Source organism: Cuculus canorus, chromosome 28 (genome assembly GCF_017976375.1).
Source record: "Cuculus canorus isolate bCucCan1 chromosome 28, bCucCan1.pri, whole genome shotgun sequence".
Classification (NCBI taxonomy): domain Eukaryota; kingdom Metazoa; phylum Chordata; class Aves; order Cuculiformes; family Cuculidae; genus Cuculus; species Cuculus canorus.
The window spans coordinates 2,606,074-2,620,988 of NC_071428.1; the positions used below are offsets into that span (position 1 = coordinate 2,606,074).

At 46.4% G+C, this 14,915-nt stretch overlaps 4 protein-coding genes across 4 annotated transcripts; 2 read left to right on the top strand and 2 right to left on the bottom strand.

Annotated features, from left to right (window-relative positions):
* The first annotated feature begins 1,235 nt into the window (after positions 1-1,235).
* On the top strand, positions 1,236-2,040 carry LOC128849372 (scale keratin-like). Its single transcript, XM_054050999.1, has one exon. It carries the CDS (start codon positions 1,247-1,249, stop codon positions 1,610-1,612), a length of 366 nt encoding a protein of 121 aa, XP_053906974.1. The 5' UTR covers positions 1,236-1,246; the 3' UTR covers positions 1,613-2,040.
* Positions 2,041-4,765: 2,725 nt separating this feature from the next.
* On the bottom strand, positions 4,766-7,212 carry LOC104059545 (scale keratin). The gene is made up of 2 exons (XM_054050794.1): positions 7,191-7,212; positions 4,766-5,662 (listed from the first exon to the last, which is right to left on the bottom strand). Exon 2 carries the CDS (start codon positions 5,639-5,641, stop codon positions 5,126-5,128), a length of 516 nt encoding a protein of 171 aa, XP_053906769.1. The 5' UTR covers positions 5,642-5,662; positions 7,191-7,212; the 3' UTR covers positions 4,766-5,125.
* A 3,170-nt stretch (positions 7,213-10,382) lies between these two features.
* On the top strand, positions 10,383-11,219 carry LOC104059546 (scale keratin). The gene has a single exon (XM_054050800.1). It carries the CDS (start codon positions 10,424-10,426, stop codon positions 10,862-10,864), a length of 441 nt encoding a protein of 146 aa, XP_053906775.1. The 5' UTR covers positions 10,383-10,423; the 3' UTR covers positions 10,865-11,219.
* Positions 11,220-12,490: 1,271 nt separating this feature from the next.
* On the bottom strand, positions 12,491-14,535 carry LOC128849345 (scale keratin-like). Its single transcript, XM_054050816.1, has 2 exons — positions 14,513-14,535; positions 12,491-13,274 (listed from the first exon to the last, which is right to left on the bottom strand). The coding sequence occupies exon 2, from the start codon at positions 13,237-13,239 to the stop codon at positions 12,829-12,831; it is 411 nt and encodes a 136-aa protein (XP_053906791.1). The 5' UTR covers positions 13,240-13,274; positions 14,513-14,535; the 3' UTR covers positions 12,491-12,828.
* Between the last annotated feature and the right edge of the window lie 380 nt (positions 14,536-14,915).

Here is a 14,915-nt window from a genome sequence, read left to right on the forward strand (position 1 = left end):
ACCCCAGCACCCTGAGGGCAGCCCTGCTACAGCCCTTCCCTGGGACAGTGGGGCTCCCAGGACACGTTCGGAGGCTGGCAGGGGTGACTCAGTTCTGGTGTGAACATTTGCCCTCTTGGTCCCGATAGGACTCTGTGCTCCTTGAACCATGGACAACAGGGAAGGGCATGAGGGGTCTTTGTCCTCCAGACATGCAGAGCTCGATGGCCCATGCCTGCAGGCAGATGGAGGCCAGCTCCCTTTGGCTGGCAAGTGATGCATTGAGCTGAGATAGCAGTGCCCGAGAATAGTGCCTTCGATTTGACATTTCATAATCTCTACACTCTTCACATCACAGCCATACAGTGTGGGTCATGAGGCTGCTGGCATGTGGGAGGGTTTGAAGGCCATCCTCTTGGCCAATGCCGGCACACCTGGTCTTCCCCAGGGCTCTGCAAAGAAGGCATGAGGCCATCCTCAGATCAATCCCCTGGGGAAGAGCTGTGGCACGCAGGTGCTTGCAGTCACCCTTTGTCACACTGCGTGTCCTCATACACAGCGAGATAATGAAAAGAGAGTGGGTCTAATTTGGCCTATTAGGTGGCTGCTGACAAGCGTCCAAGCAAGATAATTGCATGGGCTGATACAGCAACATGGGGTTGGTGCAGGAAGAGAGTCAGCGAAACACCCTGGTGCCACGCACGGAGGAGGCAGGGGCTTGGCCACCACCAGCCACGTGCCCCCAGCATGGCCAGACCCTCCCCGGCATCGCCAGCCCTGCATAAAAGCGCTGCCCTTGGGGAGCCCTGGCATCCAGCACTCCTGCCTCGCTCTGCTCAGGACAAGGGTAGGTGTGTGCCTGTGGGTCTGTGGCTCCTCTGGCAGGGGCCGGCGTGGGGCCTCCCTGTCCAGGAGAGCTGGGACAGCAGCGGCTGCGCTGGCTGCAGGCTTGGACGGGCAGAGAGGGCTGAGCTGGAGGGGGAAAAGAAGAGCCCTGTGTGTGGGACAGGCAGAGCCAGGTCCTGCATGGGCTCCTGGGGAGGGTTTGTGTGTCCTGTGTGCAGAGAGAGGGCAAGGTGAGGGTGTTGAGAAGAAGGTGGTGAGAAGATCTGGCTGGGCAAAGGATGAGCTGTGGGTGACGTGAGGGCTTTGCCACCCCACTTCAGGGCAGCCGTAGGAAAAGCGTACTTTGCCAGGACATCTCCTCCTCGATCATGACTTCTCTCCTTGGGCTCTTTCATTCAGGCTCAACTCAACCAGCACAAAGATGTCTTGCTACGACCTGTGCCAACCAAAAACCAGCGTGGCCGTCCCCCAGCCCATCGCTGAGAGCTGCAACGAGCTGTGCGCCCGCCAGTGCCCCGACTCCACAGCCTTCATCCAGCCTCCACCCGTGGTTGTCACCTTCCCCGGCCCCATCCTCAGCTCCTTCCCCCAGCAAGCCGTGGTGGGCTCCTCCGGAGCACCCGCCTTTGGGGGCAACCTGGGGCTGGGGGGCCTCTACGGGGCCGGGGCCACGCTGGGCTCGGGGGGCCTCTGCACCCCTGCCAGACCCTATGTTTCTCCCGCCTGCAACCCTTGCGTCTTGCCACGCTACAGCAAGAAGCTCTGGGACACCTGTGGTCCCTGCTAGACCCACAGCACACCTAGGCACTGCCCCCAGCTCGGATACCAACATCACCTCCACCCATGCAGGGCTGAGCTGGGTGGTATGGGGCACTGATGAGTGCTGAGTATCCCCAGCACCAGCCAACGTCTTGAAGCTGGCAGTGCCAGACTCCCTCTACTCTTCCTTTTTCTCTGCTCCTCTTCCCTCCTTTCTCCTCTGAGCTCTTGGATACAGCTAGATGTGGACCTGCAATGCTCCTTGGGGCTGTTGGGCCAAGTCCTCGGTCTCTGGAATATCACAGGCAGACAGCATCTGAAGTGAGAAGAAATGCTTTTGAGAAGATCCTTCCGCCTCCACCAACAAGGGGCAACCATCCTGTCTGGGTGTTGCTCATTGTCTCTCTGAAAATCTCCCCTACCCCTCTGGGCACAATAAAGGATTCTTGCTTGCAAGTTATGTCTATCATTCTTTTTCTTCCCAAATTAGGAAGACCCCAGGGGTGGGTGCCCAGCAGCTGTGGGAGAGCAAATGCTATTTTCTCCATTTTGCACAAGGGACTATTAGACAACTTGCCATTCCATGGAGAGAAGAGGCAATTCCTTGTTTGCCCTTCTCCAGTTCTAGTTAAGTGATTTTTAGCTCAGGGGAAATCTTTTCCCTAACTGGGTTGAGAAATTATTCATTTACAGAAGTGTAGCAATGAATTGGGTGGAAGTGTTTGGACTACGGATGTCTCTTAAAGAAATGCGTGCATACTTACATATAAATATGGGCAGAGACACATATTTGACATGTAATATTTATATATTTGAGGGTGATGTCTTACCTACTGTTCAAGGTCCTCCAGAAGAAGGCATGATTCTGCTCTCACTCTCCAAGACACTGTATTTCTACAGAACTTCTACTGCATCGCACACAGGGAATTTTTAACTCCCTTGGGGTCAAAAGCAAAGACATCAGATTTCCCTTAGTTTTACCCAAGGGACCCGTCCCACGACATTATTTTAACCCTTAATGTGGTAGGTGTGATATTACTTGACTTGAGATTAGTTGCATTCAGATTTCTTGATTCCCCTTGGGTTTTGGAGAAGCAGTAGCGTGTTGGCAGTGAAAGCAAAGTCTGGTGTGGTCTTCTTTCTACAGGTTCTGCTTCTATCAGCATTACTTTGTTGTATTCTCTATTTATATTACACTCACTCAAGAGCATGCAGTCACTCTGTATCTCACCATCACCTGTTTGGGACCACGAGTAGAATTTTTCATAGAATGGTTTAGGTTGGAAAGGACCTTAAAGATAATCCAGTTTCAACCCAACTTCACTTCTTTCACTTCTTTCTGATTATAGCCTGTGTTACACCAGAAGTTTTCTCTGCAGTCAGCAGGTACCCGGTGTATCACTGAAGATCATTCTGCTGTTGTTACTCCCATCACTTAAGTCACCTTGTTTTTCTGGTCTTAAAGTCAGAGGTCCTCCTGTTTGATGCCACTCAGCTTTATGTTATCAGCACGTAAAACAGAGTGCTGCCAAACTCCCTGCTAATGGCATTAATGCAAAACAATAATTAGAGGTTTTCTGAGGCTAATCCTTGAGCAAACAATGTCATAGAATCCCTCCATTTCTATAAGCCCCATATAACATTAGACCCTGAGAGAAAGGGTTTCTCTATGGACTATTTTGCAATCAGACATGAGCTCACCCTGAACAGGCACTCAGTCCAAATAGAAGCTACGTAATCACGTTAGTTAGGTGTTAATAGGTCCTACCAATCTTGTTATCTTGGGCTAGGCGCTTGCTGTCTGACACAACACACATCTAATTAAGTGCTGGCTGGTACCTTCCTGGCACTGCCTCATTGAGAGAAGCAGAGGAGAAGTTGGCAGTAGGAGCTCAGGTGTTCAGCTGAGATCGTGTATGTTTTACACTAAAGTACCTCTTAGAGGCTGTGAGTGAGAGATGGGATCCTGGTGTTGAGCAGAAGAGAAACAGGGAATAAACCAGGCACCTATGTTTTGTAAAGCATTAGCAGGACCTGCCCGGACTGAACCACTGCAGGGGAAAGAGATCTTGGCTCAGCACAAGGGAGGAACCAGAGCCAAGGAAACACAGGGCTGGTGCAGCGCAAACCAGGAGGTTGCTGAGCACCTGGGAATTCATGGCAGGAGTGTCCTTGCCGCAAGCCAGGATGGAGGGCAGCAGCAGAGAGAAAGGCAGGAGCCTTTCTTCTCCACCTCAACAGCCCAGGCACTCTGGTTACATTGTGGTGGGGGAGGCATTGAAATTATCTGTTAAAATCAGACTTGCTCTTCCAAGACACTGACAGAGGGTTGAGATTGAGGAATTGTACATTCATGCATGAATATTTTCTTTGAAAGTGTCCCAGTGAAGCAATAGGTAAATCCTCTGATATTCACCAGTTCATACTCTCTGACTTCACCCTGTCTAGAAGTAGAATCTTAGAATAGTTTGGGTTGGAAGGGACCTTGAAGATCATCCAGTTCCAACCCTCTGCCATGGACAGGGACATGTCCCACTGGCTCAGGCTGCCCAAGGCCCGTCCAACCTGGCCTTGAACACCTCCAGGGATAGGGCAGTCACAACTTCCCTGGGCAACGTGTTCCAGCATCTCACCCCTCTCATAGTGAAGAAATTCTTCGTACTGTCTAGTCTAAATCTGCCCCTCCCCAGTTTATACCCATTCCCCTTCATCCTATCACCACAAGCCTTTATGAATAAGTCATTACAGACTCAGCCAAAACTTCCCTGAGGCAACTGTTAGTGTAGCAGCGATTAACCAAAAAGGAAGAGGTAGTGCTTGATCTTTGCTCATCAGATAACTATCTTAAAATTGTTTCCCTTCCTGCTATTGTTCCTTTTCAGACTACGCTTTGACAGAGCTCCAGGCAATGCTTTTTGACTTTGTCTCCAAACAGTTTGATTTCAAATATATCATCTAGCAACATGTAAAATTAAAAGGAATTGCAGCATTAAATAGACTATTGGATAAAGTACTGGCAGCAGGACCGTGTGCGGCCAGAGCTGTGCAGTCTCCCCAGAGGTAGCTCAGCCTGATTCTGCTGGAGTTAAGAACTTGGTAGGTGCCATGCACAGGGAGAGGGATCCCTGCAGCACACACTGGGCCTTGAAAGGAAAGACAGAAATGCAGGGGTTGGATGCAGGATTGTTTTATTTTAGGGCAGGAAAGCAGCCACTGGGGAAAGACACTGCAGGCAGGTTGTCCCTGTGGGCTTCAAGAGAGCTCTTCTTCAGGCTTCTCACAGAAGGTGGCAATTTCAGGGAGAAGCAAATGTCCTCTGGGATGACAACAGAGTTGTGCATCTGGCCACCCACAGGGGCAAGGAAGAGGAGGTGAAACAAATGAAAAAGGAAATGAGAAGTATAATTTATGGAGTTCTTCTGACTCCTGTGTATTAAGCGAAAGTCTTTGATGCTCTGCCTCTTACTCCAGAGCTCAGCTGAGGATCAAGGTTTCATGTATTTGCCCATCATTCTTTAGTCAAGGGATATTCCTGCAGCACTTAGCAGGGTCCACAGCTGCCACGCCTGTACCTGTTGTAGCGGTAGGAGTAAGGGCTGCAATAGCCAGAACCATAGGATCCACCATAGCCATACAGACCCCTGTAACCCAGGGAGCCCCCATAGCCACACAGACCCCCATAGCCCAGGGAGGAGCCCCCAAAGCCATTGAGACCCCCATAGCCCAGGGAGGAGCCCCCAAAGCCATACACACCCCCATAGCCCAGGGAGGAACCCCCATAGCCACTGAGACCCCCATAGCCCAGGGAGCCGTAGCCCCCGTAGCCAAGTGAGGCCCCAGAAGCTCCAAGGACGGGAGCTCCAGCAGATCCCACAACTGCATTCTGGGGGAAGGAGCTGAGGATGGGGCCAGGGAGGGTGACGACGACTGGGGGTGGCTGGATCACAGCGGTGGAGTCCGGGCACTGACGGACACACGGCTCATTGCAGCTGTCAGCGAGAGGCTGGGGGCGGAGGACGCCGCAGGCAGAGGTGGAGCACAGGTCATAGCAAGACATCTTGCAGGGGTGGAGGTCAATCTACAAGAGTTGATTTTAGCAAGTAGAAAACAGTATTTACTTATCTAAAAGTGCTAGAGATTTCACTGACTTGCCTCAGACAAGAATGCTTTGATGTTCAGCTATTTACCCACATCTACAAGAAATGAAAATTGCAGAAGAACAGCAAAACCACTTGCTCAAATGCTTAAGTGAGTCAGCGGATCAGCAAGGACTGGGACTCCAAGAACGGAGCGTGGCTTTATGCGTGATTTCAAGAGTCTAACTCTTCATTCCCACTGATCTCTTTTGTGCTGAGCCTAGTGAGAACAGGGATTATAAGTCATTGTCTGTTCAGATTTGCTCAGGAGCTTGTTTGATGAGACCATTAAAAGGGAACTGCAGAGATTATTATCCCCAATTTCCAAACATCAAATCAAGGCGCTGAGGTGTTTTAAGACTAACTTAACAATGCATTGTTTTAATTCTGGGCTCTAGACTCTTCTAAGAGATTTCATCCCAAACAACCTCCCCCATTAACAAAAAACCTCAGTGCTTCACCTGTCAGCTCCTTAAATTCCCTCCTGCCTTTCTTGTAAATTAATTTCTTACAGAGCAATTTCAACAGCTCTCAATTCCTCTGTGTCCTACTCTGTCTAAGCCAGTGTCTGATCTCTGGTAGTATTCCTTCCCCTTTATCTCGCATTAGTGTAAAGCACCTTGAGTAACCTGTAGTAGAATAAACTGGAGGAAATAGATGGTCTGCTTCCAGTCACCCGTATGACAATCAGAGAAGAGGAAAGCATATGGAACTACAGCATAGAATCATTAAGGCTGGAAAAGACCTTTAAGGTCATCAAATCCAATCATCACACAATACCACCGTGCCTAATTAAACTATGTCCCAAAGCACCACATTTACACAGGTTTTGAAGCCTTCCAGGGATAGTGACTCCATCGCAGACATCCTCTGCTCACTACTCATTTGGTAAAGAATTTTTTCGTAATATAAGTCTCTCCCCTGATGCAACTTGAGGCCGGTTCCTCTCATCCCATCACTTGTTACTTAGGAGAGGAGACCAGAACCCACCTCACTACAACCTCCTTTCAGATAATTGTAGAGAGCAATAAAGTCTCCCCTCAGCCTCCTCTTCTCCAGGCTAAACAACCCCAGTACCCTGGGCACAGAATTACTTCAGCTGTTGGAAGTGAACCGATAAACTTAATTTCTGCCATATCAAGAAACTTTGCCCGCTTTGAAATGAAGTGGCAGCCCTGAATGAAGATAACAGCTCTCTAGAACACTTTTAATCATTTTTGTAAGCTTTGCCTACATTATTTAAATTTTCCTCAGTAGTTCTTAATGGAAGAGGCTATCCTGGAGGTGTTCAAGACCAGGTTGGATGGGCCTTGGGCAGCCTGATCTAGTGGGATATCTCTGACCATCTCAGGGGGGTTGGAACTAGATGGCCTTTAAGGTCCCTTCTAACCCAAACTATTCTATGATCCTAGATTAAATTCTCTAGCAAAAAGCTAATCCGATAGTTGTACAGAGCAGATTCAGACTCACCCAACGCGCTGAGAAGAATGAGTGTAGAGAAGAGTTTGGAAGAACCCTGAGTAGAGACAGCTTTTATACAGTTCAGACTGCCTGAGGGATGAGGGGTGGTTTCCTGAACGTGGATCCAAGCAGTTGACATGGCACATTTTTTTCTATTGATAGTTCTGCGAAGTGATGACACTGTTGCATTTTCTGTTTTTGTTTATAACTTGATTTAAATTATCATGTAACGTAACATACTCATTACATCACTCAAAGTTCTTTCATCTAAAGAGTGATGGGTGAAATTAATGCATCTTTCATCCTAAAACATGATTCATGAATTTGATATGTTTTCTACTCTTTGGAGTTGCACCACGGAGTAAGCTGCTTACACACAGATGTTCTTCTTCTGCTGTTTTATATGACAATGATGCTCTGACATTTATCACAACCAACCTGCCATGAGGTGTTTCTTTGAGATCCCTTACATAAGTCTTTGCTATTCTTAAAGAGAAAATACGATCTAGCATTAAATCCTTGGGAATGTAGGCAATATTTTTTGTGTGCGTAGGTTTATTTCTGAGATGTGACAATTCATATTGGAATCCATGGAGGATTCTCAATACTCCGAGTCAAATTATATTGTGAGCATTCCCAAAGACGCAGTGGCAGGTGTCCAAAACAGCCTTAGATTTTATCCGACCCTCAAACTACGGCTTCAAGCTGAATTTAGTTCTGAGAGGAGAGATATTTATATTTTTAATGCTAAAACCAAGCCAAGTTTATGTTGGATTAATACCTAAATTTGTGACTTGCTGAGCCCTTGATCCTGGGCTATAGCTGACGGTGTAGCTAAACACATCATTGATGGCATCTTCCAGTAGAGAGCAATTATGACACGGGGATCCACTGGGAAAAGCAAACTCTGGCTTTTGCTGTGGTTTTTCTTTCCTTGTGCCATTATTTTCATACTATATCATTATCATGGTCACCACAATTATCAAGGTAGTTATCTTCAGACCGCATATTACTTCTAAATTATGAGCTTTTCCAAATCTGGAGATGGATACGGAGATCTCCCGAGTTTATCGGAATGTTTACAAGAACATTACAAGGGATTTTCAAATACCTCATGATACCGGCTTGTATGTACACTTTCATGATGATATAAAAGGTATGGGATGCATACACCCCACTATTACAAGAGGTTATCTCATAATAGGAGAGTTAAAGTATCACATTAAAATATCACATTAAAATAGGTGAGTTAAGAACGCTTGGGTCTTTCCAGTAACTCATTCATGGTTTATAACACTTTTTGGACCTTTGAGTTTAAAAATAAAATCTAACTTCTTTTGTATTAAAGTCCACATTGGTCCAGAAGCAGAAATCTTAATTTATGATCATAAACAAAACCATTAGTTAGAAAACAAAACCAGGATAAAATAGTATCTGTCTTCATTGTGCCGGTGCTAGAATCCCTTTCAGTAGTCATCTCTTCTCACCTAATAGACTTGCTTCTCCTTTGTTTCTAGGTACACCTCTAACACGTATTGATAGGCGGAAAAAACACAATAAAACATAAAGGAAAGCAAAACTCAATTGAACAACTCAGAAAAATCAGTTTCTGTTGAGTTGTGACTGCCAGTTGAAATATTTCTCTGTCTCCAGGACTGAAAGACAACTGGTAGAGAATCATCCAAAAGCCATTGAAAGATGCTTCCGATTATAATGTTTTGAGCAGCTGGAGATAAAAGTGCTAATCCTGCAGAAAGAATGTTTTTACCCTTGTAATTTGTGTCCAGCCTTCATTTGAGATCCTAAAATTCCATTCTGTCTCCAGGTACGCTGTTGATTACATTAAGAGACCTGTAACTGGACAGAAGAAATGACTGCCCTCCCATCATCCTAATTACGAAGAACTCTTACATCAAGTCAGCTTTTTTCCTCCCCTAATGCTAAAGGAAGCAATGGGATAATAAAAAGTAATTCCACACAAAGTTTGGAGATAATGGAGAGGACTGTGGTGGAGTGTGTGTCACGCTATGCGTGGGTTTTAAATCCCTGCAACGCACAAGCAATAAGCAAAGAACAATTTCAGCACTTTGAGGAGCTACGTGTCCCACAATTTGGGGTTGGTACCTAATTATGAACTCACGCCTAGGATGCCTAATGTCCTCCAGGCAATCGATGGAGCTGTATAAAAGCTCTGCGCATCAAGTCTTTCTATCCACTTCTCTCACCTTACTCGTCTTAGTGGATTGGGTAAGTCAGATTTCTCTCAAACTTTGCTAAGCTTAACTTGCTGTCAAGAGCTCTTGATTTTGACTTAGGATCAAGTGCTCTTCAGGCACTGTCAGGCTGCCGGAGATCTGCAGATTAGTTTCTGCTGGGAATAATATTTGCTTTCTTATTCTTTACCGGGGCATGTAAAGATAGAACCCAGAGAGGGTTATAGCGAGCAGTTTTGAATCCTAAACTTGTAACATTTTAGGAGTTCAAAGAACTCCTTGATGAATTCAGAACGTGAAGAATAGTTTGTGTATATGGTTGTATATGACCATGAAGATGATCCAAGGGTTGAGGACCTCCCCATGCAAGGACAGGATGAGACAGCTGGGGTTGTTCAGCCTGAAGACTCTACAGAGACCTTATAGAAGCCTTTCAGTGCTGAAGGGGGCTCTCCAGGAAAGCTGAGGAGGGACTCTTGATCAGGGATTGCAGTGAGAGGACAAGGGAGACAGATTTTCAGCTGACAGAGGGGAAACTGAGATGAGATCTTAGGAAGAAATTCTTCCCTCTGATGGTGGTGAGGCACTGCCACAGGCTGTCCAGAGAAGTGGTGGCTGCCCCATCCCTGGAGGTGTTCAAGATCAGGCTGGATGGGGCTTGAAGCCCCCTGATTCAGTAGAAGGACTCTCTGCCTGTGGCAGGGTGTTGGAATCAGATGGGCTTTAAGGTCCCTTTCAATGCAAACCACTCCATGATTCTATGATTTAGCAGAGTTCTGCTGAGTTTATAACAGGAAAGATCAAACTCAGTGAGTAGAAACCATAAACTAATAATGTAATACTATCAAAATACTAAAGTCAAAGCTACTCTCCAGATTCCAGTGCTAAGAAGAATATCAACAGAAAATAGATTTACTTCCTGGATTTATTACCTATACACTGTTGCGTTGCTTCATATTAACCTCATATTAGATATTTATTTGATATTAACATGACCATATTTTACAGACTGACCTCCACCCCTGCAAGATGTCTTGCTACGACCTGTGCTCCACCTCTGCCTGCGGCGTCCTCCGCCCCCAGCCTCTCGCTGACAGCTGCAATGAGCCGTGTGTCCGTCAGTGCCCGGATTCCACCGCTGTGATCCAGCCACCCCCAGTTGTCGTCACCCTCCCTGGCCCCATTCTCAGCTCCTTCCCCCAGAATGCAGTTGTGGGATCTGCTGGAGCTCCCGTCCTTGGGGCTTCTGGGGCCTCACTTGGCTACGGGGGCTACGGCTCCCTGGGCTATGGGGGTCTCAATGGCTATGGGGGTTCCTCCCTGGGCTATGGGGGTGTGTATGGCTTTGGGGGCTCCTCCCTGGGTTACAGAGGCCTCTACGGCTATGGTAGATCCTACGGTTCTGGCTATTGCAGCCCTTACTCCTCCTGGTCCAGCAGGTACAGCCGTGGCAGCTGTGGACCCTGCTAAATGCTGCAGGAATAACAGACCGATGTGATGGCTTCACTGCTAAAAAGGTCTGAACCTCCCCTGCTCTTACCCAACACCATAGGTCTGTAACCCCCCTCCCCAGTCCCTTTTGACTTTCTCCTTAACATCTACTTTCTACTGCCTCAACAAGTCTCCTGTCTCATTTACATATTGCCCTGGGGTAAACATCTAAAAGAATTGCTCAAGAACGGGTCCTGTTTGTTCAAACCAACAGTGAAGACATGCCAAGAAGAATCAATCCTATGTGAACGTATCCCTGACCGGAGAACAGTTTTGTACTTCATGGAGACTGGAAATATATTCCTTTTCTTGCTGTTATTAAAAGTTTATTGCATCAATGTTCCCACGTTCTGGTGTTCTTTTCTGACGTTTTTATCCTTATTATTTGTCCTAAGAGAAGTTTAACAGATTGTCAGTAACGATCTGAACTACATAGGTGAATGTCTTGCCCCCCAAATTAGGGATTCCTAAAGTACAAAAATACTAAATGATAAAGTACTAAAATTATGTCCCCTCGATGACTGTGTTACCACAGATGCTGCAGAGCAGGCGTGGGGAAGGGCTCAGGCTAGGAGGAATCAGGGCAGACAGACAGACAAGGTCCTCCCTGGACGTCAGCCATCAAAGAAGAGAGCTCGACGCTTATGGTCACTCAGTTTTATACCGAGTATGACGTGTGTGAGATGGAATTATTCAGTCTGGGCTCACCTCTGCTGCTTGTTCCCTCCCGGCAGGGCTACCCTTTTTGGTTCTTTTGACTTACAGCTCCACAACGGCCTTGGCTTCTACAGGAATCAGTTTAAACAATGGTCTTTCTGCATCCCAGAGCCTTGTTTGATCACTACTAGAGACAAACACCACCTGAAAAACATGCAGTTAACTTACAGATAATGAAGTTACTCGGATAAGACTGAGTTGAAGTGAGAAACTGATTCTACTTTAGCTCAAAGCAGAACAGCATGAATAAATATCTTCTTTGCTGTTGATGTGTTCCCCAGATCCTTCTGTACGAGAAGCCCTCACAACAGAAACCTCAGTTTTCAGCAGATCTAACTTGCAGCCTCTCCCATGATACTCCTCCTCCAAAAGGTCCATTAGATGATGCACCCACCTCTAAAGAGCTCTTCTTCTTGTTGCAGGTCCACCAACGCTCTCCCTCCCAGCAGCTCCATACTAACACCCCTTACCATTGTCTCCCCACCTCCTTAAATCCCTTTTGACTCTCCTGGCCGAGGGGCTCAGCTGCCTCCCTTTTCTCCATCATCTACTTTCAATCCACTTCCAGCAGAGCCACTAACTCTGCTCCTGCTGTGACCAGGGAAGATGTTCAATGGCTCGTCAGGGAACGGAGGTTTAGTGTGGTTTTTTTTTCCTGAACATAATGTCATTACTGTAAACCAGGACAGCTGGGGAGGGAGCTGGGGGCAGCTGTGCGCTGGGGGCTATAAAGGGGGACTGAATTCACTGCTAGCTGAGTGATTTCAACCGTGGTTTTGAAGTCTGAGCTTTGTCCTATATAAGCATGTGACTTTTCCCCATCTACAGAGAGTTTTATACCTGTAGCAGAATAAATTAAAACTAAAAGCAGGTTTGTCTGATGCAGAGTAGAATCATTTTAATGAGAAGTAGACATTCACAGGCAAGCATTGTAGAATATCAAAAAGTGATCAGAGTGGAGGCAGTTCCATAATTGTGCTTTGACAGTGAAGTGCCATCTTATAACATAAATTGGTTTATCACACCCATTACATATACTGCTGGAAAAAAAGCCCCAAAGACCATGAGTAGGAGGTGGAGAAATTAAGGAAGTGTTGTGTGTTCCCAGCTCCACAGCAATGGTGAGGAATTCTCAACACTTTCTTTGGGATCACTGCTGTAGACCTTTGAGATTGTATCTCTCGGTTGCCCGCTATTCCCTAATCAAGGGAATATTTTTGCAGGGTTTAGTAGGGTCCACAGGTGCCACGGCTGTACCTGCTGGACCAGGAGGAGTAAGGGCTGCAATAACCAGCACCGTAGGGTCTACCATAGCCATAGAGGCCCCTGTAACCCAGGGAGGAGCTCCCATAGCCATTGAGACCCCCATAGCCATAGCCCCCATAGCCCCACAGACCCCCATAGCCCCCAAAGCCCCCAGAAGCTCCAAGGACGGGAGCTCCAGCAGATCCCACAACTGCATTCTGGGGGAAGGAGCTGAGGATGGGGCCAGGGAGGGTGACGACGACTGGGGGTGGCTGGATCACGGCAGTGGAGTCCGGGCACTGACGGACACACGGCTCATTGCAGCTGTCAGCGAGAGGCTGGGGGCGGAGGACGCCGCAGGCAGAGGTGGAGCACAGGTCGTAGCAAGACATCTTGCAGGGATGGAGGTAAGCTGCGACACACACTGCTGTTTAGAGTAAGTGGAAGAGAAAGACTTCACAATTCAACACTTTACATCAAGATGAGTCAAATACAGGATTTTTAGTAGATAAATTGGTTCTCTATATGTCTACACATATGGGAAACATTATACCCAGCTCTGAAAGTGTGGCCCTTCATGAATATCCTGGAAAGAATTTAGCTATGTTTCTACACAGAACCTGAAAACTGAGAGGCAAAAGCAGAAAGCAAAGTGACTTTGTCCAAGGTCATTTGATGACTCAGTAGGAAAACTTGGATTTGGGTTCAGCAGATTTACATGAAATGTAGTTTACATAATTACAGTGGCTTCTTCTTCATCTCAGTTTTCTGAGAGTTATAGAAACAAGAGATTATGGGATTTTCACTGCCTGAATTGCTCAGAAAGCAATTTGACAAGGCAATAAAGGGCAAATGGTAGCGTTATTATCCCAGTTGCCACCTACACAGCCACTGGATGGATACAGCCTGGGCAATTTCAATATAAATCAGAGGTTTATCCCCTAATTCTCTCAAAAAACTAATTTCAAATCATTATCCCCCAGAAAAAACAGAACTCCTTGGTAAATCCAAGCATTTAACCTATATTCTCTCATCTAAACTTAGATATTTTCTCCAAGAATGAATTTACTCTTCTCGCTCAGTCCTTAGGAAGGTTTTGAGGGAGAACACGACAGCAAGAACATAAGGGACAGCCAGAAGATTTGCTGAATCAGGACAACACACAAGATTTTCTCAGATACATCACTAGTTTGTCTCAGGTTACATGAACGGCTGCAGGGGTGATGCCCTTATTAAACACTGAACCTCTCATACAAACTTTGGAATAGGTTAAATATATTGAAGTACGAGCCATAAGATCATGGCATATCTCTAGTTGGAAGGCACCCACAAGGATCATCAAGTCGAACTCCCTGCTCCTCTGAGGACTACCTAAAACTAAACCAGATGACTAAGAGCATCATCCAGTTGCTCCAGTATCCACTGTTTCTGACACTGAGTGCTCCACATTGGCCCATGCACCAAATAGGAGCATCTGTGGGAGCTGGAGCTAGATGATCTTTAAGGTCCCTTCAAACCTAAACTATTCTATGATCTCCACCCCAGAGCCAACATTACATCAAGGTAATGCAGATATGCTCAACAGTATAGATGGTGGACATCAATTGAAGTCAAAGGTAGCAATAAAGAGATATGCTAATAGCAACAGAGAAGGATCCGACTTACCCAAGTCACCAAGAAGTCAAGGGAAGTGTTTGGAAAAGCTATGAGGGAGCAGAGCTTTTATACCAGAGCTGCTGGAGGTACACGATCGACATTGGTTGATTTCAAACACGTGTAACCCGCTGAGATGATGAAATTGTTGCGTTTGTTATTGGAGCTTATGAGTCCTTTCAAATTTGTTTGTAATAGGACCTAAACATTACTTCAGATTATAGACAATTCTTTCATCCTGTGACTTGTTGGGGAAAATTAATACCTGGCGTCATTCCAGTCACTTCCTTGAAATTACAACCAAAATTATCAAGAAAACTCTTTCTGTATCAACTTAACAACTGAGTGTCTCTTGAGTTTATTGGAATTTCAAACTGCTGTCATGGACAAGATTTTAGTTTAAGTACATATAATT

Excerpts from the sequence above, each read along its gene's own strand:
- LOC128849372 (XM_054050999.1), top strand. The coding sequence starts at position 1,247 with ATGTCTTGCTACGACCTGTGCCAACCAAAAACCAGCGTGGCCGTCCCC.
- LOC104059545 (XM_054050794.1), bottom strand. The coding sequence starts at position 5,641 with ATGTCTTGCTATGACCTGTGCTCCACCTCTGCCTGCGGCGTCCTCCGC.
- LOC104059546 (XM_054050800.1), top strand. The coding sequence starts at position 10,424 with ATGTCTTGCTACGACCTGTGCTCCACCTCTGCCTGCGGCGTCCTCCGC.
- LOC128849345 (XM_054050816.1), bottom strand. The coding sequence starts at position 13,239 with ATGTCTTGCTACGACCTGTGCTCCACCTCTGCCTGCGGCGTCCTCCGC.